The sequence below is a fragment of the Cavia porcellus genome, unplaced genomic scaffold (genome assembly GCF_034190915.1).
Source record: "Cavia porcellus strain 051 isolate PalLab524CR breed Dunkin Hartley unplaced genomic scaffold, mCavPor4.1 scaffold_3, whole genome shotgun sequence".
Taxonomy (NCBI): domain Eukaryota; kingdom Metazoa; phylum Chordata; class Mammalia; order Rodentia; family Caviidae; genus Cavia; species Cavia porcellus.
Window position 1 is genome coordinate 96,754,355 of NW_026947486.1, and position 25,497 is coordinate 96,779,851.

A 25,497-nucleotide genomic window follows, 5' to 3' on the forward strand; every position below is an offset into this window, starting at 1 on the left:
TAAGAACATGGGGTAACTTCCCACCTGCCAGGCTTTTAACAACAAAATAGTCATCTTAACACAATTTAAGTGTACAAGCAGAAATCACAGGGTAGAAAAAACACCGCAAAGATGAAAAGCCATTAGCTAGTTGTAAAACTGGAATCTGAACTAGAGCAATACAAAAGTATAACGGAATAGGGAAAGGCATCAACATAAAGCTGAAAGAGATACATTATTGACAAATTTGTAAACACCAATATGGGGTAGTAGATTTTCCATGTTTTGTAAGTGTCTGTGGTTATACATTTTAATCCCATTGATGAAAATGAAAACAGCAGGCCATAGCCATTGCAGGTTGCCTCTCAACTCATGGCTTAGCCTGGATGAATCTTCACTGGCATCTTACGAAGGTAGCATACACAGTGGCTGTCAGGCTGGGTGTGTAGGCAGGTGGTAGAGCACTTACCTTGTATGGGCAATCCCTGGGTTCCACCCCAGCATCAGAAAATGAAACAAAACGGACACCAGCTGCCCTGGTGTTATGGCTTTTGTCTAGGTGTCCCCACACAGCTGCATGTGGTCCTGGGTGGAGCTTTTCAGAAGAGCCTGGATCTAGGGCATGTGATGCTGAGATTAAATGTGTGATATTGGGATTAAGGTGATTATTAAATTAGTCCACTGATTGGTTTGGCATAGTTCCAGGTCTAAATAATGGGACAGCCCACCCTTGGTACGAGTGCCATCACTGAAGGAATCAAAGGGAGAGGCAGGCTACCACTGCTCCTTTACTACGTGGCTGTCTTTTGCCCACCATGGACTGTTTCTCCTCTGTGATGCCCCTCTGCCATGCCACCCCTGCCTTAGAACCAGCCGATTATGGACTGAAACCTCTACAAACTGTAGATAAATAATCCTTTCCTCCTTTAACTTTGGTTGTTGGGTATTTTGTCTCAGCAACAAGGAAAGTAATTAAGACACCTCATCAGGTGTTAGGGACTGAAGTATGTCACATATGACCTCAGTACTCATATATATGAGTCCTGAAATGCATTTGGGGAACAGCTTAGTCATGACACCAGCATTGGGCAGAGGGACCAATATTTACTTCCTTTTCAAGCCAATGGTGCCATAAAACTTGAACAATAGAGATAAAAATCTTGTACTAATTCACTTCATATTAGGAAAACTGAGGCATGGAGAGGAAAAGTAGGTAAGTATATATTAAAACACACAATTCTGTTCAACCTCCCAGGATGGAGGAATGAACTTTAAAACTGTTCTCTCTTGCTTGCTGGAGCAAAATGTGGTCATAAAGCTGAAAATTATTTTTGCTGGATTTTTTTTTGAGACAGGTCTTGCTATGCTGTTCAGGCTGGCCTTATAATGCAACCTGGTCTCCAATTCACAATTCTCCTGGCTCAGCCTCCCAAGTGCTGGGGTTACAGGTGTGCACCATCATGCCTGGCTTTTGGCCAATTAAATAAACTTTTGTGGCATGACAGGAGCAGTTCTTCTGGCTTGATGTTGTTAGAATCACAGGCTTGAGTCCAAGGAGCAAAGATTTCCAGTTTTTAGGCTACATAAACCAAAGACCAAAGGCTCTTTCTAACCTCATTCATACAAAAATAATTATTGTTTAAGGACAATGACAACTAGCTTATTTCTTTTGGTCTTTATCAACTACTTCAAATCACAGAAGTCATATTAACAAATGCATCTAACTGTGGGCTCAACTTGAATGAAACGTGAATGAAATCAACTGCAGGAAAAGTGAAACCAAACACTTTCAATTTGTGTGTTTTGGCCACTTCAAAAGACAACAGTGGATACTGGAAACCTACGCTCTGCAGGGGACCAACAGAAGTGTGTCGCACTTCCGTTGCAGGAGGGGAAATGATAAGTTGTGAGAAATTACACCTTTTGCTTCCCACAAGATGATCTCCTTCCACTGGACCAAAACCAGAGATTCTGCCTTGGAAAACCTCTTAGAACCAAAGGGGACTCCCTATCCTTTTCTTGCCATTTGTTCATACCCCTTCCCTGCATCGCACTCACACTGATGAAGTGGGAGTCGTCATCTTTTAGAAGGAATAAAGGATTCTTTCTGATATAATCCTGCAAAAAGGCAATGTGCTGAGCATTATATAAATGATAAATGACAATTCCTTGGCAGCAGAATTTCTGAGTGTCAACATGAGTGTCACAATTACTTGCAATGCTGTATGTGCAAAAACCAGGTTTTAGTAATATTCCTGGGCCTGTGATTCATGGAAAGCCAGTGCTGGAATTACAATTGGTACTAGGCTTTCAGATCTATGAGAGCAGCAATCAAATCTGTTTGGTTTCCCACTGTCTCCAGCATCTGGTACAGCATCTGGAACCCAGCAGGTACACAAAACTCAGCTGTTGAATAAGTGAACGCAAGGGCTGGAGATTTAGCTCAGTGGCATAAGCACCTGCCTGGCAAGTATAGGTCATGACAAATTAATAAATAATAAATAAAAGAATAAGTGAATGCTGAAGAAGTCTATCTGGCCAAGTGTGAGAATTACTTCTTTAAGAGTTTGCTGATTGATGTCCACATTTGCAAACTGATCCAGGGCAACCTGGGAGAGGAATGAAATACAGCAAACCTGAGGTAACAGCAGTGGGCAGGTAGGGGGGATTATTTCCCTGGGCTCAGCTCTGTAGTTGGGGGAAGGGTCTATTAATTGTGCAACTTGGACATAGCCCACACTGAGGACTTTTTACTTGGGCAAGTGAAATTTGTAAAGAAAGACTACATCGTGAATTCTTTTGAGGTACCTTTGACCTCACAGGCAAGAAACTCCCAACCAACTTTTTTTTTTTTTGTCTTTTTCGTTTTTATCGGTACCAGGGATCGAACTCACGACCGCCTGCTTGCAAGGCAGGTACTTATGCCACTGAGCTAAATCCCCAGCCCCTTACTCCCAACTAACTTTTAAATGGAGACTGTGGATTGGATGTGTGTTGGGTTGGAGCAGCTTTGACGGGGGTTTGGGGCCAGGATTGATACTCTCCCAAAACCCTGGCAGAAAAGTGGGTTTCAAGGGCACAGTTGGGGCCTTATGGGATTATCCTGAATAGAAGGTCAGGAGAAAGAGAAGTGTATGATGGTTTACAAAAAATGACTCAATATATTTTTATTTGAACATTTATTTTTTCCAAAGAAATTCATGCAGAGAAAAAGAAGGAAAAAGAGAGGGAGAGAAGGAGGGAGAGAGAAAGAGACAGAGGGACGGAGAGAGAGAAAAGAGAGACAATTAGCAGCCAAACATAGGAAAATATTTTGGCACAACTTGGGTTTTTTCTTTGTAAAACAACAATCTATACTACCACTAAAATTTACCTTCCTCATAAAAATACCATTTGATTTTCGAAAACATAACACATGGTTAGTCTTCTACTTAATGGCTGGAGGAAGTATGTAAGATAAAAAAATAGAAAAAAAAAATAAAGAAGGTGGCTCCCACTGTGGAGGAGGCCCACGGGGTGCTGCAGGGCAGCCCAGGTGCTGGGCACCGGAAAGTCAGTGCACCAGGAAGAAAAAGCACATCACGCAGATGGCCAGGCTGGTGAGGAGCTTCAGCGGGGAGTGTGCATTCCCGAGACTGTGAGAGGTGGTGACTTCGTTGTCCTTCTGGTTCACATGTTGCTTGCTTCCAGGAGCTTCGTCCACGTCCAGATCGTAAGCCAATTCTGCCAAAAGCAGAGAAGGATTTGAAATGCGGGATAACGTACAGTATCAGGTGTACACTATTCACAGCAGAAGCACTTGTGTGGCCTGTTGGGAAGTCCCAGCTTTGATTTCTCCTTTCCTGAGAGGGAAGGGTGCCAAGAGACAGGAAGGAGGAAGAGGATATGGATATGGGGGGCTGGAAGGAGAAGGCTAGAAGTGCTCCTTGCAGAGTCTACAGCAGAGGCCAGTAAGCCTGCACTGTCCTCTGCTCCACCCACACCCCATTCTCTCCTTTCAGGCCAGGTTATGCTTGAAGCAAAGGTGTCTTCCACCATATCCTACTGGTATCAAAATGTTATGTGTGGGTGGCCATGCATGTGTCCTTCGGTGTTGGCTGAGGAGGGAGTGTTGTGGGTTCCCTGAGCCTGAGCCCAGTGCCCCATGTAGATTTCCTTATCCTGTGGCCTTTGATTTAATTAGGATTGAAGACAGGGTCATTTGTTGTTGAGAACTGTTTTATTTTTCCCAAGTAGTTCTTTTATCTATTTGGTCTTTGTCTCCCCTAGCTCTCTCCCCAAAGTCAAGTTGGCCAACTGCATAGGATTTGAAGTAGGACCAAAAAAATTATGTCTAAGAAGAGGTAAGTGGGTAAGGGGCTTTCATTTTTTTGTTTCCTATCATTTATAACTTCACTATTCTGAAAAGAAAGTGATGTGCTCAGCTCAGCCTAATGCAAAAGCCTCCTGAAAGGCAAATCTAAAGATAATGGTTTATTGGGAAATGCAAGATCATTGGCCCTGGCACAGGGCTCAGCTGCTCTCAGATTTGTTTTTCCAGACAGAGACACCAACCTATTCCCCTGGTTTTCTGTAGATGCTGTTGTCAATGTTTCTATTTCAATACCTTGGGAAGGTGATGTGGTATGAGCAACCCTGCCAGCCAGCCAACTGTCCTGTGGCCAAGGGAGCTAGAAAGATCCTCTGGGGACACTGAGATGCACAGCAACAGGCCCAGAGGAAATGACTGGGATTCTACAGAGGGAAGGAAGGAAGGGGAAGGAAGAGCTTCTTTTACAGGGCATGGAACACTTGTCAGTCACAGGAAGCAAGTGTGGGCCTCAGCTGGTTCAGGATATGTGCAGAGAAGGGCTGGGACCAGGCTTGCTCTGACACTGGCACTGGCTAGGTCAGAAAGCAAAGTCAAGGTGATCAAAGCCAGGGGGTTGAACTTCAGACTGCAACCCCACTTTCCAAAAGGGCTGCTGTAATCTATAAGCCACCAGCAATGATGAGAGAACCAATTTTACTATGCATCCACTGGAGGTAAAAAAAAAAAGATATTTTAGCTTATGCCTCAAGGCTTCTTTAATTTGTATGTAGTTGATTACTAGCATGGATCAACTTTTTCTGTTTTCATTTACTAATTTTATTTTTCAATGCATAACGGTTCATATTCTCTGCCTTGTATTAATTTGAAGACTATATATTAGAGTGAATCATCTGCCTATAATGTATATACGTATTTTTCTATTTTGTATTTAATTATAATTATTTTGTGTTGGTGTGCAAAGAAATGATGCCTTAATGTTTAATACATATACATAGATTTGATTACATTTTATGCCTCTCAAACCAGAAAGTTTTTCTTCCTGAGTACTGATAATAATTCAAATCAAGTTTTCCAGAAACATTCTTAAAAAAGGAAAAGCACGTTAACAGACTCTAACGTAGATTCACCCTCAAATAAACACATATAAACAATTGTGCAAATTAGAGAGAGAAGGAGAACAAGGAGCAATGCTTTACTTGGAAATCAGACCTCTTCCTCTGAAAGGTGAACTATGCAGAGCCCACAAGGCTGAGGTCAGCTGTCAGTGGGCAAGGACAGCACAGGCTTGGGTGCGATCGGATTTCACTAAAATGGAGAGCACATATGGCGCTATCTGTTGAAAGCCTGCCCCAAGTCTCACAGCAGCTTCTCCACTTAAGTGAAGAGGAGTATTTTTAGGGCTGATTTGAATGAGAGCACTCTTAGTGTGGCCTCCGGATTCCTTTTCCGGATGATGGTCCTTGCCCATAATCAAGATGAAACAACATCTATCAATGCTAACCACCCAGCTCCTCCTCTATTTATTTTGCCCTTCAAATAATACACTAACACTAAATATTTTTGCTCACTATAGCAGTTATGGCAAACCCAACAATTCTGTTAAATCCAGTCATTTTTTGGTTATTTTTATCTCTTGGATCCTATGTTTGGAAATCATAGTAATAACCTCTAATTATTGTTCTGCATTGTACCACAGATATTATGCTATATGATAATGCTTTATGTTATATAAGTTAAATGAAATAATCCATGTAATATAATTTTCATTTTACTGATGAGGAAGTTCCAGCTCAGATTATTTGGCCCATATTTACATAACTGATATGTGACACAGGTGCTACCATAGTTGAATCCAGGTCAGACTCCGTACGTCAGAAGAAGCTATATTGCCTTTTGACAAGTCCTGTGTACCAAATTGATTGCAATAACTAAGTAGCAATAGATTCTTGTTTGAAACAAGATAATTCAATTAGCAAAAAACATATTGCCAAAGAAAAATTCCAAAAACATGAGAAAAGTCAGTGTTTTCCAACATAAAATTGATTTTGATTAAGTAGTCTTATTAAAGTTTGTGACATAGTGAAAAAAGATCCGTGGCACTGAATCACTGAATGGGAATTATCCTATCAGTTCTTTTTCTGAGGAAATCAACAATGATAGCCAAGGCCATTAGGCCCTTTAGGTCCAAAGTTTTGTTGCAGAATTCAAGAGATCAGGGAGACCAACAAGGAATCAGGAGGACTTTATACTGAGTATACACCTGGTTCATTTTGAACTCCTGTCCAAAATGGCTGAGCAGTGGAGAAAGGAAAGGCTCCAGTTTTTATATATTTGCTCAAGGAGCTTGGTCTTTGGCGTAGAACTTGTGGACAGACAGAAGGAGAACAAAGGCAGTTTGTCAAACTGTGACAGTTTTGTATCTGGTGGCCCTTTTGGGCATAACAAGGTGTTATGGGTACAGGAGGCCACAAAATTGTACTTACAGGAACACAAGTTACTGATTTTATCTGCATCAGAACAAAAAAGCAATAGCTGTAGGGAGTGGGAATTTGGGAAACGACTTTTTCTTTTTCCTGCTTTAGTTCAGCCACGTCTTCCACAACTGAAGGGCACCCAAGAATATGCACAATGCTTCTTTCCTGTGCTCCCTAAACTGTGGAACCACCTGAGGAGGTTCTCAATTCAGCAGCAGTAGAAGTTTACCTCCTAAACTCACAGTCAAGGTCCTGTGGCAGAAACTGATAGGAATCCTAGCAAAGCTACTTTCTCGGCCCTGGCCACCATCATGAGGATTAGAGATGAAGGGGACTGCTTAGTATAACAAGAAAGCATTAAGGGAGGTAGAGGAAATAGGATTTTGGTCAAAAATAAATATTGCCTCTGTCAATTCATGAACAGGGGAAATACAATCCAATTTAATTCAAGAGTGCTAGCCTATGATGTCTCAAGAACTGAACAAGAAAGTCAGAAAGAGATTTAGGGTCCGCCTCCAGGAATCCCACATGCTGGCAAAGGCAATAGATCAAGAGATAAACCAACTAGACACTTGGCCAAAAGTTGAAGGGGTTCAAATAAGGCACAAGCAAAACACCATGCAAATAGAAAATGAGAGGTAAGAATAGAAGAATGTGGAGTTTCTTGGAACAAAATGGATAGAATCCACACCATGGAGCCTGGCAGAACGATGGCAGTGATGAATGACACGGGTACTCTAGGAAGAGGAGTCAGTCTGAGCAGTATCTCCAGGACTGGAAAATGTAGGTAGGGCACAATCAGTAGGACAAGCAGTCTCCATAGTGTGAGAGGCCACACAGTGAACAGGGTGTGTGTGTGTGCATATGTGGTGACTGTGATCAAATACCAGTCAGGGCCAAAGCGAGGTGGATCAAAAAGGTTATTTTAACCATTTCAACTATTCTGTGAGCAACATGGAACCATGGAAGTTTGTTTTGCTTTGTTTGTTTTTTTTTGTATTGGAGTTTGAACCTAAGGCCTTTGGGCTGAGCTACATCCTAATTCCTTTTAAAAATATATGTTTTTAAAATTTTGAGATAGGACCTTGCTAAATTGTTTCATTGCCCAGGTTGGGCTTGAACCAAGGATGCTCCTGCCTTGGCCTTCCAGAGTGCTTGGATTATAGGCCTGCCCCACCACACTCAGCTCTTGATTTATGTTTTTAGAAATATCACTGGTATCTGTGGAGGGACAGCCCTAAGTAGGAGACACTCATCAGACATTTTTGTTTTAGAAAAAACAAGAAGCCTATGGGAACAGTATCTGGGGGATGAGCTAGGAGTATATATAAAAAGAAACCAGTAGGGCATGGTGGTGCCAACCTGTAATTCAAGCACTCTGGGGGTCTAAATCAGGAGGATCGCAAGTTTAGTCCTGCCTGAGCAACTTATTACTCAAAGTGAAAAGTGGGCTAGGGCTGTAGCTCAGGGCAAAGGCCCTGGACTCAGTATGTAATCAAAAACAACAACCAATCCATCCACCCCCCAAAAATTGAACCTATATACTACATCAAAGAATTTCTATTTGCTATGAACCAGATGCACTATGGGAAATACGGGAACGGCCACAACTGCTTTCTTTGAGTCATTCATACTTTATATAATATATATTTTGGTGTGTTTGGGCCAGGAAGGACATTTTCGGGCTAGCCTCAACGATGCTGTTTCTATTTGTAATCAGTTTAACTACACCCACAGGATAGAACCAACAACCTGCACTAATTACACAGTCAGCCCCAACTCTCATTTTGCCTTCCCATCCTTTGTGAGGCAGATTACATGACCCTTTTAAAACATCAGTGGGTCACGAGGGTCTGCTGGTTGTGCTCCTGCAGAAAAGGAGAGGCCTCATTGTTCAGTCTCCTGGTGCATCCCCTAGGGCCCTGGAGCCCTAGGGTCCAGGCCTGGCTCAGCCATTGACTTGCTAGTTTGCCTCCAACAAGTCACTGTCTTCTGCTGGCTTCAGCTGCCTCATCTGGTAAAATCATGGTGTTGCTGAAGTGCTGACTTCTCGGTTTCCTTCCCAGTGAGGGGCTGGCTGTAATCATCCCTCTGCCTACAGCAGCCACATGGTTGCCCTCAGTAGGGTTTCCATAAGCAAGTATGGACAATCCACTGCTTCTTCTCTTGGGATTTCTCTAATGACGTTCATCAGCTACTGAATTCAGAGCTCTCTTTCTTCTTTAGCCATTTTAATCTTGGGCAGCAGATCTGGGCAATAAATAAATCCATGCTAGACTGTTATGGTTTTGTTTTTAAACCTTAACATAATAACTTCCTCTGAAGCCAGTGTACAGACAGCTTTGGGGGAGAAGTTGCCAGGCCTGCAGCGCATCAGGCAGGCATGCACAGGCAGCTGCATAGGCAGCAAGAGGATCTGGCGGCCAGGGAGATGAGCCTCTGGGGTCTCGAGCATATAACAGCAAGCAAGTGTGTACCCTCTGAGATACCCGCTTCTTCTTTTATGGCTAGAGCAGCCTACAAACCTCCTTGGTTACAATTGCGTACTTAATAAGACAGTAGCTTTCCCCCATTGGCTAGGCCATGACTTCTCTCAGGCCTGCTTCTCAGTTTGGGGCACGCACATCTTTAGGTTGCACTGTAGTGGCCGGTGGGCACATGCAGCCATGGTATGCTGCTTCCTGGAGATTTGGAGGACATACGCTATTTTACACTGAATCACGCAAGGCTATATAACAGTAGAAATGTACCATTCGCAAACCTACTGAACACTCATACTACATATTTTTTGTGCAGTGGGACCTTTAGATTATACCCAAGATCCTCAGGAGCAAGACATATTCTCACTCTTCTGCAAGGCATCGAGGACTTGAGTGGAGAAGTCCTCAAAGTACAGTTAGGAAGTTTGGGTCACCCAGGCTTTGTCAATAGCCATGTTGGACATTCGGCCTCAAAAAATTCTTGCTTAGTCACTGGGCATGGTGGTGCATGCCTGTAATCCCAACACTCGTGAAGGCTGAGGCAAGAGGATCGCAAGTTTGAGCCCATTTCAGCAACTAAGAGATTTAGTGAGACCGTGCCTCAAAATAAAACATTAAAAATAACAAGCTGGGGGTATAACTCAGTGTGAAGGCCCGAGGTTCAGTACTCAGCACCAGCAAAGAAATCCTGTTTAGTGTCTTCATATGGCCCTTCTATAAACTTCCTTGTCAGGAAGACAAACACCACATTCATTGTTCCTAACTTGGGCTCTGACTGGTGAGCTCTGTAAAACAAAATGTTTGCCAGGGGTTTCAGCCACTGTGTATGTTTCACTACTGTGTTGAACCAGAACAGAAAAAGATAAGAAGTAGTCGCTGAATTCTTTGAAGAAGAGCAAATCATTCACTGTGCAATCTCACTGTACTCTGGGCCTCTGCTGCTCTGATTGAGGTGCATCACAAGCCGAGTCCCGCTCCCAGGGCAGGAACAGCCCCACTCAGAACCCTGCAGAGTCCAAGCGGGCAGGGCGGATGCTGGCCGTCCTCTGCCAGCCTCGCAGCATTCTCATCACCTTCCACGGGAGTGACAGAGACTGGTGCCACTACCATGTCTACAGGTGCTTTTTACTGGAAGCTGCCTGAAGCCCCCTGGGAATCAGCTTCTCAAAGCCTGTACTTCCCACAGCGGGGCCCACCTCATTCCCGTGGGAATAGACACTATTTGGTTAGGCCTCGGGCAAAGATGAAGAGAACTGGCTTAAAGAATGCAAGGAATGGAGGGTTTTTATTTTTTTAAATGAACTTTTATTAGTAGTAGTAGTACTATTGTATTTTGTCTTTTTTTTTTTTTTTTTTTACTGAGGGTGGAGGGTGGCTGGACCAAAACCCACACAGCATTGACTGCAAGTCAATCAAATGATCCACTCTGACCCTGACTGCCTCAGGTAGATGCAAGCTATTAAAGCCATAACACCCAACCAGTATACATACCTAGGTATGTTGGAAGGCGCGCATAGAGTTCCAACTCAAGACAACCTTGAGATACGCCATCCTTGTTATTTTTGATGCATTAACAACTGCTGTGGACTCTCAGATCCTCATATGCACATATTCACTGCCTGGTTTTTCACAATAGTCCAAAGCTGGAACCACAGATATGGCTCCTCATCAGGGGAAGGAGAAGAGGGCAATTGTTGTCAAGGGTTCGAATCTGTGGCTAAAAGTTTCCTAAAGACATTTCAACCTCAGGAAACTTACATTTGCTTTTGTAACTCACACAAATAATGCTGAGCTAAAATTATGCTTGAAATAAAGCAATAAATACAAGAATGCACTCTGTTCTCGTAACTTTTAAAAATTATTTAATGGTTTAGATTCATGGAGTGTTGGTTGGTTATAATATAAATTTCAGGCATGACAGAGCTACAGAGGCATGCATCATTGGGCTTTGGCGATGTCAAGAACATAAAATGTCACTTAGTGTAGCCAAATCCAATTACTGCTGAGGGGTTAGGGGAATAAGGGAGTGGCCCGTTCTCCCTTGAAACCCAAGTGTGTGAAGTTTCACTGAGTATATGAGGGTTTTACTTGCATGGGAAAACTCAAAATTTAGTAAGCTTCCACTTTAATGAGCCATAGTGGAACTTATAAAAAAAAATGTACCTGAGAATCGAAAGACTTGCAATGTCCTGGCAATGCCTGCTATGAAAAGAGAATGACTTGTACAATAGCCAAGGTGTCAAAATCAAGTCCCTAAAAGTACTCAGACTGGGTATGGGAACATCTTGGGCCAAAAATCAACACAGGCAGGTGTCCTCATAAATGAAAGATGAAAACCCTTCCTAAATTGTTCCATCTGAATTTGTTCCTTAAGTACTCTCCAATGGTGAATTCCTGCCTCATCATGGAGAGGTATTGGGAAATAGAGTCCATTTTCCTCCTTTTTACTTGGAAGCACACAATGGCAGCTTGGCTCCAACCTCCTACCTTCTCCTCTTTGGACCTGGAGGTCAGTGGAGTGCCCACTTTTCCAGTCCCACGGGCACATCTCCTCTGTCTCTGGATGCTGACCATCGCTCACCTAACCTGCAGCCCTCCACCCTAGCCATCCCTCAATGCCTCAGCTGTAAAAGATACCGGTCTTCTCTAATGGCCACTGCTATCCATGAAGGAGCGCTCCATTCCTGACCGCAGGCGCAAGCCAACATTCTTCTGAAACACGTGTTAACGTACATCGGTCTTCCTCAACACACTTGAATGAACCCATAGTGTATGTGGGGTAGACTAAATTCTTAAGAGAATTCAAGAAGCTTCTCCAGTCCATTTTCTCTTGATTTCCAGTTTTAACTGCCTACACATTTTTGTAGGTGTCATATACTGTAGTCACATCAATGCTGAATATGCCAATGAATTTTTACCTTTTTTTTTTATGGTGTTCCTTAAGGCCCTGGGCTGGGGTTTATAACCAGAACCTGAGATGGTTTGTCTCCCTATTTCTGTACCAGTACCTTTGTTTCTATCTCTGTCTCTCTGTCCCCTCTTACCTCCTTTTTCTACCAACAAGTGTATCTTCCAAGCCTCAACTTACATATCTCTCCTAGGAGGCCTCATTTCTCACCTCAGGCCAAATGGCTCACTTCTCTTTCTGCACTAACTAGATAGTACTGCTATTACAGCACTAACTTCCGTTTGTCTTACAGTAGAATTAGTCATTTCTGTGTTCCTCTCCTCAACTAGACTGAGCACCACTGAAGTAAGAAGTGAGCGGTATTCCTTTCTGTAGCTCTCACACAGATACTTAAAAATATACTTGGTGATGGATGGAATGAATGCATGAACCAACAGCTGCATGAATGCATGCTTCCCCTCGGCTGCTGGGAATGTGCAGGTGAAGGGCTTATCTGCTTGCAAGACAATCTTCCCAAAGGGTTGAGCCTCACTAAGTGATGATTTCCTCAGGGGAATGAACTACTACTGACCACAACGAAGGCAAGACAAAGGTAGGGCCAAGGGTGGCTGGCTCTGAAAGCAAAGGGTTGGGGGCAAACCTTGGCCTCTAGATTTCAAGGCCCTGCTCAGCCATAGCCAGTTTTCAATACCCACAGACAGCATCATTCACTGCACTCAGTGCAGATGGAATCCACAAAGATTATTTTCTTATTCCCTTTTGCTGACTGGAACTTGATACCATGCTATGAGAGCAGCTGACACAAGTTGACATTCTGTGCGACACACTGAGCCGGAAACAGGTTTTTTGGTGAGCAGGTTCCGTTCACTTTTCACTTGGAACCTTCACGACTGCATGCCTGTACCTTTGGTCTCTGTCCTAGCCTCACAATCCACCCACCCCTGGGCCACTCCAGCTTTCCCATCACCTTTGTTTCCCGTGTGGAGGGGCTGCTGGTGACGGAAGTTTTAATGCCTGTCTTGGTGACATCCAAATACACCCTCGTTAATAAAGTCTGCTGTTTAGCTATAATACTACAAAGCAGTATGACTTCAATGCCTGCAGTAACACATGCCAGCACCCTATTCCCTTTGCAGAGGTCTGTGGGATGCCGGCCAGGAAAATACAATTACATGCTGGCACGGGAATAAATACAATTCTTCAACCTAAAAGTTCTGTTTTCATTGCCCCTCCTTTTCCATTTCTTTATTCACTTCTTTTCTTTTTCCATTGCTGTTTAAACTAATTTCCTGTGTCCAATTATTCCCCTCTTCTGTCTAATCAGAGCTCTACTAAACTCTCTCCTGTCTCCACAGAACTCTTTTCCATATCATTAGGCAAGGCGCAAGGCTGGAATCCTTGACTGGGTTCTGATGGTAAGGATGCTTTTGGGGGTGAGTGTGGTGGCACAGGTTTGTATCCTAGCATTGGGCAGGCTGAGGCAGGAGGATCACTGCAAGTTTGAGGCCACCCTGCGCTATACAGTGAGTTCAAGGCCACCCTGAACTACATAGTGAGATCCTGAGAAAAAAGGCTGCTTTTCTGTTCTTTCTCACATTGATTTAAACTTGTAACTATGGTTTTAATTCTTCTGAAAAAGCTTCTAGTACCTCCTTAAACTTCCATGGGTGCTTCCTTCTCTTGTTTACCTCTCAGCACTATTCATGCTTCTTACTTCAGTCCCCCATTTCTCTGATAACACCTGTCCTGCACCTGCCCAAACCATCTGTTACATTCCTTCTTCTTGCCCTATAGCTTTTTAGTTATTGTCATTTCATGATCATGCCTTTTTTCTAAGGGGATAGTGATCTGACTTTAAAAGAAATTAAAAACCATCCGAATAATTTGTAAACTACATTTATAAGAAAATAAAATCTGGCTGTGTCTATAATTCCCACACTATTAGAGGCTAATGTAGGATCCTAAGTTCCAGCCCAGTGTGGGAAACTTAGCAAGACTCTGTCTCAAAAAAAACCAAAAACAAAACAAAATAAAATACCAGATCGAACCAAACCAAACCAAACCAAACAACAAGGCTGTGGATGGTCAGTGGGAAGATCCTAGGTCCAATCCTGAAATCCTCAAGATTGAGCCCCCTCAAAGACCTGTCTCACAGTTAGAAAGTAGGTGGTCCTTAAAGAGATTCCACAGCTCTTAGAGATATTGGTGAAAGGATTCAAACATTGAACAGGGTGAGTGGAGGATAAAGGTAAATAGCTCCTGTTGACCCTTCCAGCCCAGAGATTCTAGAATTTTATTCAGGTCTTGAGAGTTCTCACGTGGGGATACGAGATTTAAAATGACACTCACATATCTCCCTTTGACACAGAGAATGGACAGTGATCTAAGAAGACTGGGTTGGATCCACTCTTAAAGAAAGAGACCAGTGTTATTTGGAGACTATGACTAGTTTAGAGAGGAGGGCTTTAAGTTTGCCACAGAATTACTAACCAAGACATAATTTTAGGGGAATAAGTAGCAGCTTGCCTAAGGTGGGAAAAAGAACCACATAAACTGCCCAATTTGTTAAGCTAACAGTTAACTCAAAGAAATAATGTGAATGTTTATCAGGTGATACGACACATGCGTATATAGTATGATATGGTCAAATGAAGACAGACACAGCCTAGGTAGAAGATGGAGCAACCAATGCAGGAACTGTTTACACTGAACGTGCCTCTCTCCTGCTGAGAAACACTCAGTGATTGGCAGGTAGTGGTCTTTATGCTCACTGCAATCCTGCAATGGCATCATTCAGGTTTCAGAGGGAAAAAAGAACAGGCATCAGATGGAGAAAATTTTAGGGACTAGATTGAGACAAATTGGAAGAAGCCAAAGGGAAGAAACTGGAGGGGCCAAGCTGGAAGATCCTCCATGAGCACTAGAGCAAAGCAGCCGAGTGCAGAGGGAGGCCAAGAAACGTGAAGACATGCCAAGTGGCCCAAATCCACAGTTACAAAGATAGAAAAGGGAAAATTCTACTACAAAGAGTGCCAACCATCTCACTAAGAAGGGCTATTTTTTTGTTGGGAAGATACTGAACCAAAATAAAAAGGAGATTCATTTGGCAAGATGTGACCATTTCTATTTAAATATGGCAAGTGGCAACACGGATCCATTTTTTTTGAGACGGGGTCTCGCTGTGTAGTTCAGGCTGGCCTTGAACTTGTGGTAATCCTCTTGCCTCAGTCTCCCAAGTGCTGGGATCACAGGCATGTGCCACCATGTCCAGTTTAAGTCTAGTCCTTTTAAGAGAGACAGAGAAAAAGTTTTCTGAACAGTGAGCGTTACTGAAGACAAATTCCTCTTGTGATTGGCTACGTTGGATTCAGAAGGAAAATGGCTGAGGACAAGGCATGCTTTAAGCAGCATGGAGATCTCATCAAATGAATGATGGGATTCCACTACATTTTGACACTGAAATCTCGTATACTGCAAGGCCAATAAAGAATCCACGTTTGAACATATTGAAATGCAATCAGCAGCAGTAGTAAAAAGTGGGAGTTTATAGCCTGTCACCCTAAGCTGCGGGAAATATATGCTAAATAATAATAACAATAATAATTACAACAACCAATTATAACTATCCAAAGGAAGACAGAACACAGGGAGGTAATATTCATGGCTTGGTGAAAAGCAAATCAAACACATAACTGGTATCATAGATGGGGGACCAAACCAAGTGTGCCTGCCACCAGTAACCTCCTGTACTTCCATTCATTTTCTTTCGTGGGGCTTTTCTCAAATTAATCAAGAAAAGTAGATTATACTGGAAAGTACATCTTGAAATCATAGCTGGCCCCAAACTACATTCAATCTAACAGTTTTATTAAGGTATAATTTATAGATTACAAAATTCAACTATTTCAAGGAAAATTTCAAGTTTGCAATCCAGTGATAGTTGAAGTCCATTTACCAGTGAATTTAATTTTAGATTTCAGCAACCTAACAAGATCTCACATGCCAGTTTACAGCTCATTCCTCATTGGATTATTTTTAATTCTTTGCAGCATCTAGTATTGTTGACTTGAAACTTGGGTTTCAAGTCCTCCTGGGTCCTCCCCCACTCCTCTGCTGACTCTCAGATTTCTCTTTTTTTTCTGCTCTATTCTTAAAGATGGGCATTCTCTCATATCTTCCTCTACCCTCTACTGGTCTCATGTGACAAGTCTTCCTGGACTCTCTCATCCGTGCCCCTGGTTCTACTATCACTGAGGAACCCCAAATTTGCCTATAGCTGACACATCTTTCTGAGGTCTAACATCTCCCTGGTCCTTTGCAGTTGAATGTCTGCCGGATGATTCAGACTCAACGTTTTCCCAGTTGCAGTGTCTCTCTTCCCTTTGCTGTTCTTCTTTGTCTCCCTGTCCAACCACTCCCCTGTGCTGAAGGCCAGAAACCTACAAGTCACTCTAGATTCCTTCATTGTCCTTAACAGCTGAAACAACTGCCACATCCTGTGAATTCTGTCCCTTCGATATTTTATGGATCCCTTTCCTTTCCATTGCCATTGCTTACTACTATTTAGATGATACTCTCATTATCGCTCCCTGGACTACTGCGACAGTCTCCCAGCCTGTCTCCCTCAAATCATCCTCCACACTATAGAGTGCTTTTATTTTGTTCATTTTTAGTTTCTATTTCTTTGTCTTTTTGAGGCAGGGTTTTGCTATGCAGTTCAGGTTGGCCTCAAGCTTACACTGATCTTCCTGTCTCCGCCTCCTGAGTGCTGGGATTACAGGCATACGTCACCACACCTGGCCTATTTTGTTCATTTTTGATATAACCAGAATGTGAATAATTTTTGAAGCTTGAGATTCAAAATACTGAAAAGATATACAGTAAAAACAAGGACAACAAAAATTCTTCTTACAGTTCCCATTCCCACAACTCCCCAGGGGTAACTACTGGTAAATATATTTTCCATGCATTTATAAATGGGCTCATACATGGAGAACTATCTCCTCATTTTTTTTAAAAATCATTGCAAGAAATGCCATAAGATGAATATAATACAAATAGCCATTTTCCCATGAATGGGCATTTAGGTTGTTTCTAATTTCTCCTTCTATATACAGCGCTTCAGTATATATCCTTAGACATATACCTTTGGTATTTGATGTATTTACACAGGGTATATTCCTAGAAATTACCCTGGCATGTAGCAATGAAGGTCACGTGGGGGAAATATTGTAGGACAGAAGGTGGGACCAATTGGTTGTGGAGGAAGACTTTAAAAGAGATTAATCAATTTTTTTTTCTAAAAAGACAAAAAAAGATAATGTAGAGGATGATAGCAAGACCATATAATATTAAAGCACTTAGATGGGGAAATTATCTTAGACTGTTATAACCCTAATGCCACAGGTATTTTAAAAAACAAATACTCATTTAATATAAACTATATAATTTTATGATATATAAAATCTGGCTGGGAACAGTTGCTGTAGAAGAGAGAGTGAGTCACAGTGACCGCTGCTGATTATGACTTGGCAATGGAATGCTTTCATCACAAAAGCCAGTGTAACATCAGGCAACATACACAGAATTTGAGAGCAAATTCTAGCATGTAAAGCCACCACTGGGACCCGGGATATATACCTCAGCAGCATGGCCCCTGCCTGGCAAGGATGAGGTCCTGAGATTGACCCCCAGTTCTGGAAAAAAAAAAAAAAGAGAAAAAGCTACCACAATGGTCCCTGGACATTTTTATTTTCATAATTTTTTTGTGTGTTTTACATTTTTATCGGTATCGGGGATCGAACTCACCACCGCCTGCTTGCATTTTGATAATTTTAAGATGTTGAGAATACTTCTCAGAAGAGAGAATGGAAATGATTAAGGGGGTGGAAAACTGGTCTTCTGAGAAAGTGCTAAAGAAATATAATTGTCTAGTAACCTTTGAATCACTTTCAAAAGTGGTGACATTTTGGTCTTAAGACCCGTGGAAAGTTTTTGATGCTGCTCAGCTTACAAACCCACAGCTGCATAAGCCTCAAGTGACAAAAGCAGAGGAAGAATGAACATAAGCAAACTGTAATTAGGTATGCAATGTCACCAGAGAAAGCAATTTGCTAAAGGGATTACTACGACTGAAGATGTGTTCTTCTTAAATAAAGATTGTTTTCTTCAATTGATTTGTACCCATCGGTTCTCCTTATACAGAATTCCAGTTGGACAGCAATTTCTGGTTGTCTTTTTAATTTCTCTAGCACGAGATTAGAGGAAGTAAGTGGAGCCTCTCCAGTCACTGTAATTTCCTCACAAATGGAAGAAGTATTAACAGAAGACTATAGAGACAGATTACAGTTTAGGTTACCCAGGGGAGAAATCTGAGGCCCCCTTTTGACTAACAACGAGGTAAGTAATCTCAAATCTTTTTTTCCTTACTATTAAGGCTGAGACCAAGTTTAGGAGACCCCCTTTTCAATTTGATTTTTTTTTGTTTCATCTTTCTCATGCCCTTGCCAGCCAAGCAGCACGGAGGTGCAGTCCCCTCAAACAGACTCAGCAGTGATCCTCCCCACCATTCTCTCTCAAGCTACCTTCTCCACTTCACTACTTCTGTCTTCTTTCTTTCCCTAAAGCCTCTGCTAACCCTTGCTGGCTCCTTTTTAGAGTACTTTTGGGGAGGGGGGAGAATTTGGTTTAAAGGATCAAAGTCTGGATCCTGGTCCCTGTTACTACTGTCAGAGATCTCAGCAGAGATTCCAGTTTGAAAGTCTGATCATGAATAATCGCTTGAAGAGGCTGAGCGATGGATGAGCAGCCACAGGTGAATGGCAGGGTTATGTTAAGTATATGTAGTGAACTATAATTAGTTACTCAGTAGACACTGATTGCATGTTATGAACATTTATTGATGCATGAGGAACTACACAGCCAGGCACTGGGTGACACAGGATAAGCCATAAGCCTGCCCCCCAGAGGAGCTCTCCATCTAGCAGGAGATGAGCATGTGATGTGTGTGTGTGTGTGTGTGTGTGTGTGTGTGTGTGTGTGTGTGTGGAGGGGCAGTGGTGGATGGGAACTGGGTGTCTGTCCTTTGCCAGTCACTGTGCCAGATACTGTGGAGAATACAGAACTCAGCCTTGGCCTCCAGGAACTCTTTAGCTCATGAGACAGATGATTTGAACACAAAACCAACCTGTACCTCTAGACTGTGTCAGTGCCACAAGACAGGCACAGACCTAGTGCTACAGGAATTCTGAGGATGGGCACAGTTTGCTGAGGGTCCTGAGAATAGAAACCTGGACAAGTCAGATCTACTCACCTGGACTGCTCTGCCTGTAAGCAGAGAGCATTTTATTATTCAGCACTAAATCTGTTGTATTTCTCCAGTGACAGAAGATATGGGAATCGAATTTGTAAACCATAATGCGCTTCACAAGTATAAGATGTTATTTTGTGCTTGGGAAAACTATGAACTATTCTGGTAAATACCACTTACAAACCTAAGAAGAATCTCTCATGCTTTTACATTACTCCCCACTTTTCTGTGTCCATTTGTATTTTTTCTTTATTTGCATTCTCTCGCTGTTCACTTGTAATTTGTATTTTTTGTATTATCCCTCTGTTCATTTGTATTCTTACCCTTTCTCACTCTCTCTCTCTCTCTCTCTCTCTCTCTCTCTCTCTCTCTCTCTCTCTCTCTCAGCCCAAGTGTCCTTGGAAGGATCTTGTGATCTTGTGCTTTGGCCTGAGTCACTCACTGACTGACAGGAAGCGAGAGTCAATAACCCTGGGTCGGAAGTGCAGAAGGCCTGGATTGCCGCCTGCCATGCCCTGTCACCTGAGGTTCACTGTCACTGCACTCATTTTCCAAGCCTGCCTGGCTCACTGGTGTTCACAGTATCTGAGCGGAGGGCATGGTGGGGTGCAGTTGCTCTTCAAATGAAATCCGACACCCTTTCAAACACTGGCCAATCTCTCTACTTTCTCAGCTTGCAAGGCTCTGAAGATTTCCCTCTGTACATTTTTTCAGCATGATGTGAGATGCCAGTTAGTCAAGAGAGATTTAGGAGAATGTCTTTTAAATGTAGACTCCTTTAAAAAGGAGCTCCCTTTCCCCTAGAGTTTTTGCCATTAGCTGTCTGTCAGTTTCTTTGTACATTTCATGAAATGCAGAGCAAATGTGTTCCTGCTTTTAAAAAAAAAAACAAAAACAAATCTTGGATGGGTTTCTTTGCTTTTCCCAATTGTTGAAATGAGCACAATTAAAAGCTACAGAGTTCATCAGAGAGGGTAGATGTAATGAGTTAAGGGAGTGACAAATCCTTTGTGTCTCATATTCTTATTCCTGCTTAAAGGAAGAGCACAGAAAGATCAGTCTTACTGAGGAAGGTTAGGCATGTATGTATGTATGTATGTATGTGTGTGTATATATATATTTCTTCCCCTCTTTTCAAAGAGCTTCTGACGAGGTGCTTGTGCTCACTATCATTAACTTGTCCAATTGCTGTTCCCCTAATCACCTATTTTAAAACTTCATCTCACCTTTGCTGAGAAGCACATCTGTACTGTAGGATGGGAAGGTTTCAACAGAAGACTGGTAAACAGACACTATCAGCTTGAATCACTGAAATTAGCAAGGCTAATGCAATGTCACTATTCAAAACAGTGCCAATTTGGAATTTCTTAATGGCCTCAGGAGAGAGAGTCTTTATACATCCTACAATCTCTCTCCATTCTTACCTAAATTCCTTCTCATAGATGTTATGAATGGCCTGTTTTGTAGCCAACACAAACTTTGTCCAGTAAAATAATGTAAGGAACTCAGAATGAAAAGAGATTAGCTGTTCCTGGCTCCTGTTATTTTAAAGCAGAAATAACTTTGGCTTCTACTGATTCATAGACAAAGCTTGAAATGCAAAGCATGCTCAACTCCAGATTCAGCATGAAAAGGACCTTAAAATATGCTCCAGTGCAAGTAATGGACTTATTAAAGGGAAGAAAAGAGGCACTTTTCACACACTCTCAAGCTCTTTAGTTCTGTCATATCAGTAATCTTGCTTAAGAATTTCATCCTATTTACATTTCTTCTCCCTTGAAATATCCTCAGCACTCATATGGCATCTAATATTGAAGCTTGTAAGACATTAATTTCTTTATGTTAATTATGAGAAAAGTAAGTAAAGTGCACAAATGATAGAAATAGGAGCACTTGGAATGATTTCAATAGGAATTAAAAATCCGTTCTGTAGTTTTAATTGAACACCTGACAATTTATCAACACAGATATTTTTGGAAGCAAATTTCATCTGCTTTGGACAATTTTTTGGCCCTGTTCCAGAGCAAGTGCATTTTTTCATTAGGAAATTTAGTTTATATTTGATGACAAAGGCATGAACTGTACCCATTTGAGTGATTATGAAGATATTCGTTAAATCAAAATAACATGGAAAGCTTTCAAGCCAGAGTACATAAAGCCCATGGTTCAAACAACGTGCACGCACACATATACATATACATTTTTGTTTTAACCTTAAGAGAAATAAAAATAATGAAATCGGTGCCTGAAAAATGTTTCTGTACCTTGCAAATATTTGTATAAATCAAAAAGGTGAAGGAGTCATGAGAACCTCCCCAAGCAGCATTCAAGGAAGGAGGCTGCCTGGTTGTTCTAAGAGATACTAAGATTTTGTCCTGATTTTCCCTGGTGATTCTTCCCATGATAAAAAATAAATTTGCCTGTGCATCACTCACCATATCTGGTATAGTTAATATGGTAAAGACTTACTTGAAGTTGGACATGGGCAGGTCCACTGTGATTAGACGCTAGTCTGTTTCCCCAGGATCAGTTAGAAATGGTGATCAGCGCCATAGAACCATCATGGGAATACTAACATGTGGAAGGGCAAGGTGAGAAATACCTCCCAGGTCACCTACCAGATCTCCAACCACAACTCTTCAAATCTGAGCTTTTGCTTGATAACCTGCAACATGGGGGCTATGCCATTCCATCCCAGGAACGTACAGGGAATTGAGACTATCATTTCCAGTTCATGGACCAAAAAGTAAGAAATGGTCAGGAACAGGGAAACAAAAAAGGACAAATGAAATATATTGGTATCCCAGAATAGAAGTAGTGAATAAGTGTGTAAGTCTGAGTTTGAGAATACTTAAAATTTGTTTAGGAATAAATAAATAAAGTTGGGCTACATGAATCCAAAATAGTTGGGAAAAAAAGCAAGCTAATTATAAAATGCTAGTTTTGCAAGACAAAAAGATGACAGAGTTGTTATGTGGAATTCAACTTTCTGTTTTTTTTTGAAAATCAATCTGACAGATTTGCATCTACATAGTTATACAGAGTTTGAATATATCTCAGTGTAGGTAACTGCAGTTAGCAATAAGATATTAAAATAATCAGATTTGCAAGGTCTGTTCAAAAGGTAATAGCTAAATGATGATAAACAGAGGTAATAGCTATATCTACAAAGATACAAAATATGTAAAGATAAAACATAGTATATTAATTTAGCAACTACACTGTTAAATATAAATCAAACTGTTCCTCATAAATTTTATTACTGATGGAAAACAAAAGAAAAGGCTAACACATGGAGTGGGTTTTCATTTGTTTTTGAAAAAGGGTCTCACTATGTAATTCAGGCTGGTCTTGAACTCACTGTTGTAGGCTAAGCTAAACTCAACTCACTGTGCTCCTCCTGCCGCAGCCTCCTGAGAGCTGGGATTAAAGGCATTTGCTACCACATCTCGCTGGGGTAGTTTTGAAGTAACAAATACTTACTTGCCTTTTTTTCCTTTTGAGCAAGTTCCTTCTTTTCTTTTTGGTACCAGGGATCAAAGTCACGATCTCGTGCTTTGCAAGCAGGCACTTACACTGCTGAGCTAAACCCCCAGCCCATGAGGAAGTTCGTTCTATTGGCTCTTCATTTTTGAAATGATTCCTCTAAATTTTAACTCTCCATTGTTTGGACCCCAGTCCCAAGTTATCAGTGAATACTTTACAGGTACAACCCTATTTCCCATTTCTAGCTGTGTGGGAAGAGTTAGGGCTATAGCCAACCATTTTTACCAGGTTTTATTTTCTACTCCCAAGCCACATGTAAAATTACTTTGTAAGGAATGTGCTGGAGAAGGTAGGCCAAATCCAAATTATGAAGTCATAATTTAGCAGAAGAGGTAAGGAGCTTAAAGAGTTTCTAGGATCAAGCCTTGGATTTAAGCTCACCCTGAAGTGACTTTCTGTTGCTTGTTTGCTTTGGACCCATTTATCAAATTTGATATCTAGCACCAGTCACTTGGGAGAGATGGATCCACAAAAGTGACAGGAGCTGTTTCCAGATCAAGAAATCTGATGCATATTTTTCCAGTACTTGGAATTGAACCCAGAGCCTTCACATTGAGCTTCATCTCCAGCCTTTTTTAAAAACAAATTGAGACAAGAGTCTTCACTAAACTACAGGCCTGGGCTTGAATTTATGATCTTCTTGGCTCTGTCTCACAGAATGCTGGGATTGCAGGCATGCTCCATCAGACCTGACTTGATGACACTGGTATGTTTCTACCTGGGATAAAATATTGCCAAAATATTTCAACTGGTTCAAAGTTGTTCCCCACCTAGAGTAGTTTCCATTATAATGTTTCCTAGTTCTCTAAAGAAATTTGCTGACTTCATGCTGTCTTGAAGCTGATCAGGATAATCTTTTTGGGCTAGTACCTCTCAGTCACCATCGAATTCTTTCAACAAGTCCTTCTCTCTACCAAATGCAGGCTCAAACCCCATTTCTACAGGACCAAGCAATGGGAGCTCAGGAGCAAGTGAGAGAATCTGATTCCTTTCCAGCAATTCATATTGGGTATACATACAATATCAGAGTAAGAGGTAGTGTGGGACTGTGGTAACAGTTCTGGATTTGGAGCCAATAAATGTAGTTGTCAATACCAGCTACACTACATATCAATCCTGACTCGGGGTAAGTCATATAATTTTTCTGGACTATAGGTTCCTCAACTATAAAACAGAGTCGCTGTGAGGATTTATAAAAGCATTTACCATGGTGCCTGGCATACAGTGAATACTAAATAAGGGCAAGCATTTCATGTAAGGTAAACAGGGATGGGAGATTTCTGACACCCGCCCACTTAAGTCTTCAAGATTTTCTTCCAAAAAACCCTATGTACATCAAGTCAAGTGCAGTAGTACACACTCATAATCCCAGCTGCTCAGGAAACTGAGCAGGATGATCAGAATTTAGAGGCCGACCTGGACAAATGAATGAGACTCTATCTTAAAATTTAAAAAGGGCTAGAGATACAGCTCAGTGATAGTTGTATCCCTGAGTTTGAGTCCAAATATAAACCAGAAAAAAAATGTTATGCACTTCATGCATGTCAATGGATCTAAGCTATAGCGATCTTGAATTCTTCTATAGATCTGGATATCTTTAATGTAACAATTAACACGTTCTTTCTCACAAGGATTCTGGCAGAACCAATACAAAATATGCCAGTAATGCAAACCATAAGAAGAAGAATGGAAGATGAACAATCAATATAACCACTAAGAAAATATCAGGCAGATGCTCTTCTTTCAACTGGTTCAAAGTTGCTAAGTCTTCATGCTAATGTCTCCTTTTTAAACAAATATGTTGCTACAGATGGCTTATATCCTTTTTCCATTAAGCTGAGGCATCTGAAATGTATGTGAGGTGCTAGGCAAAGATGCAGAAAACTGTCACATCTTTCAGACCCCAGGATAGTGCAGTCAGGCTTTTTCAATATCCACTGCCCCACGCTCTCCCTTATCTGCTCTCTCTTGACCCTCACACTAGCACTACAAAAATAAATAAAAGCAGACCTTGGAGGCAGCTGTCACAACTCTGCTCACAATCCACCAATGCCTTACTACTGTGTCTCCAGAATGAAGCCCAAATCTTTTTGCATCTTCTTCCCTCCTACAAAGCACTGTGGATGAACACTGTGCTAGGCACAAAGGAGATGCTCAGTAAATACTTGTGAGTTGAGCTCAAATAACTGGTAGAATTAAATTACTTCTCTCATCAGAGTTTCTTTATTCATTTTGTTTTCCATGTAAGTGATGAGAGAAGATTCCCCTACCATTATCCAGGTTGCCTGATATACGTGTATGTATGTAACGGGTGAAACTTGGGAAACATTGAAGGCTCCCACTACCACTGGTTAAAGGGTCCACTCTCAAAAAACTCTTGTAACTGTGGAGCCCTTTGATAGATATATGCTTTTTGGTAGAACTGAGCTGCCATAGAGCAGAATGAGGAGAGCCAAATTGGCTATGGAGTTTACTTTTAAATATATTAG

At 41.6% G+C, this 25,497-nt stretch overlaps 1 protein-coding gene across 1 annotated transcript in view; it reads right to left on the bottom strand.

Annotated features, from left to right (window-relative positions):
- Window positions 1–3,143: 3,143 nt before the first annotated feature.
- The window catches only part of Gpc3 (glypican 3), a 410,090-nt gene continuing 387,736 nt past the window's right edge, over window positions 3,144–25,497 (bottom strand). The window contains exon 8 of the mRNA XM_063246437.1: window positions 3,144–3,702. Within this exon, the coding sequence (XP_063102507.1) occupies window positions 3,533–3,702 (170 nt within the window). The 3' untranslated portion in view covers window positions 3,144–3,532. The remainder of the gene's footprint in view (window positions 3,703–25,497) is intronic.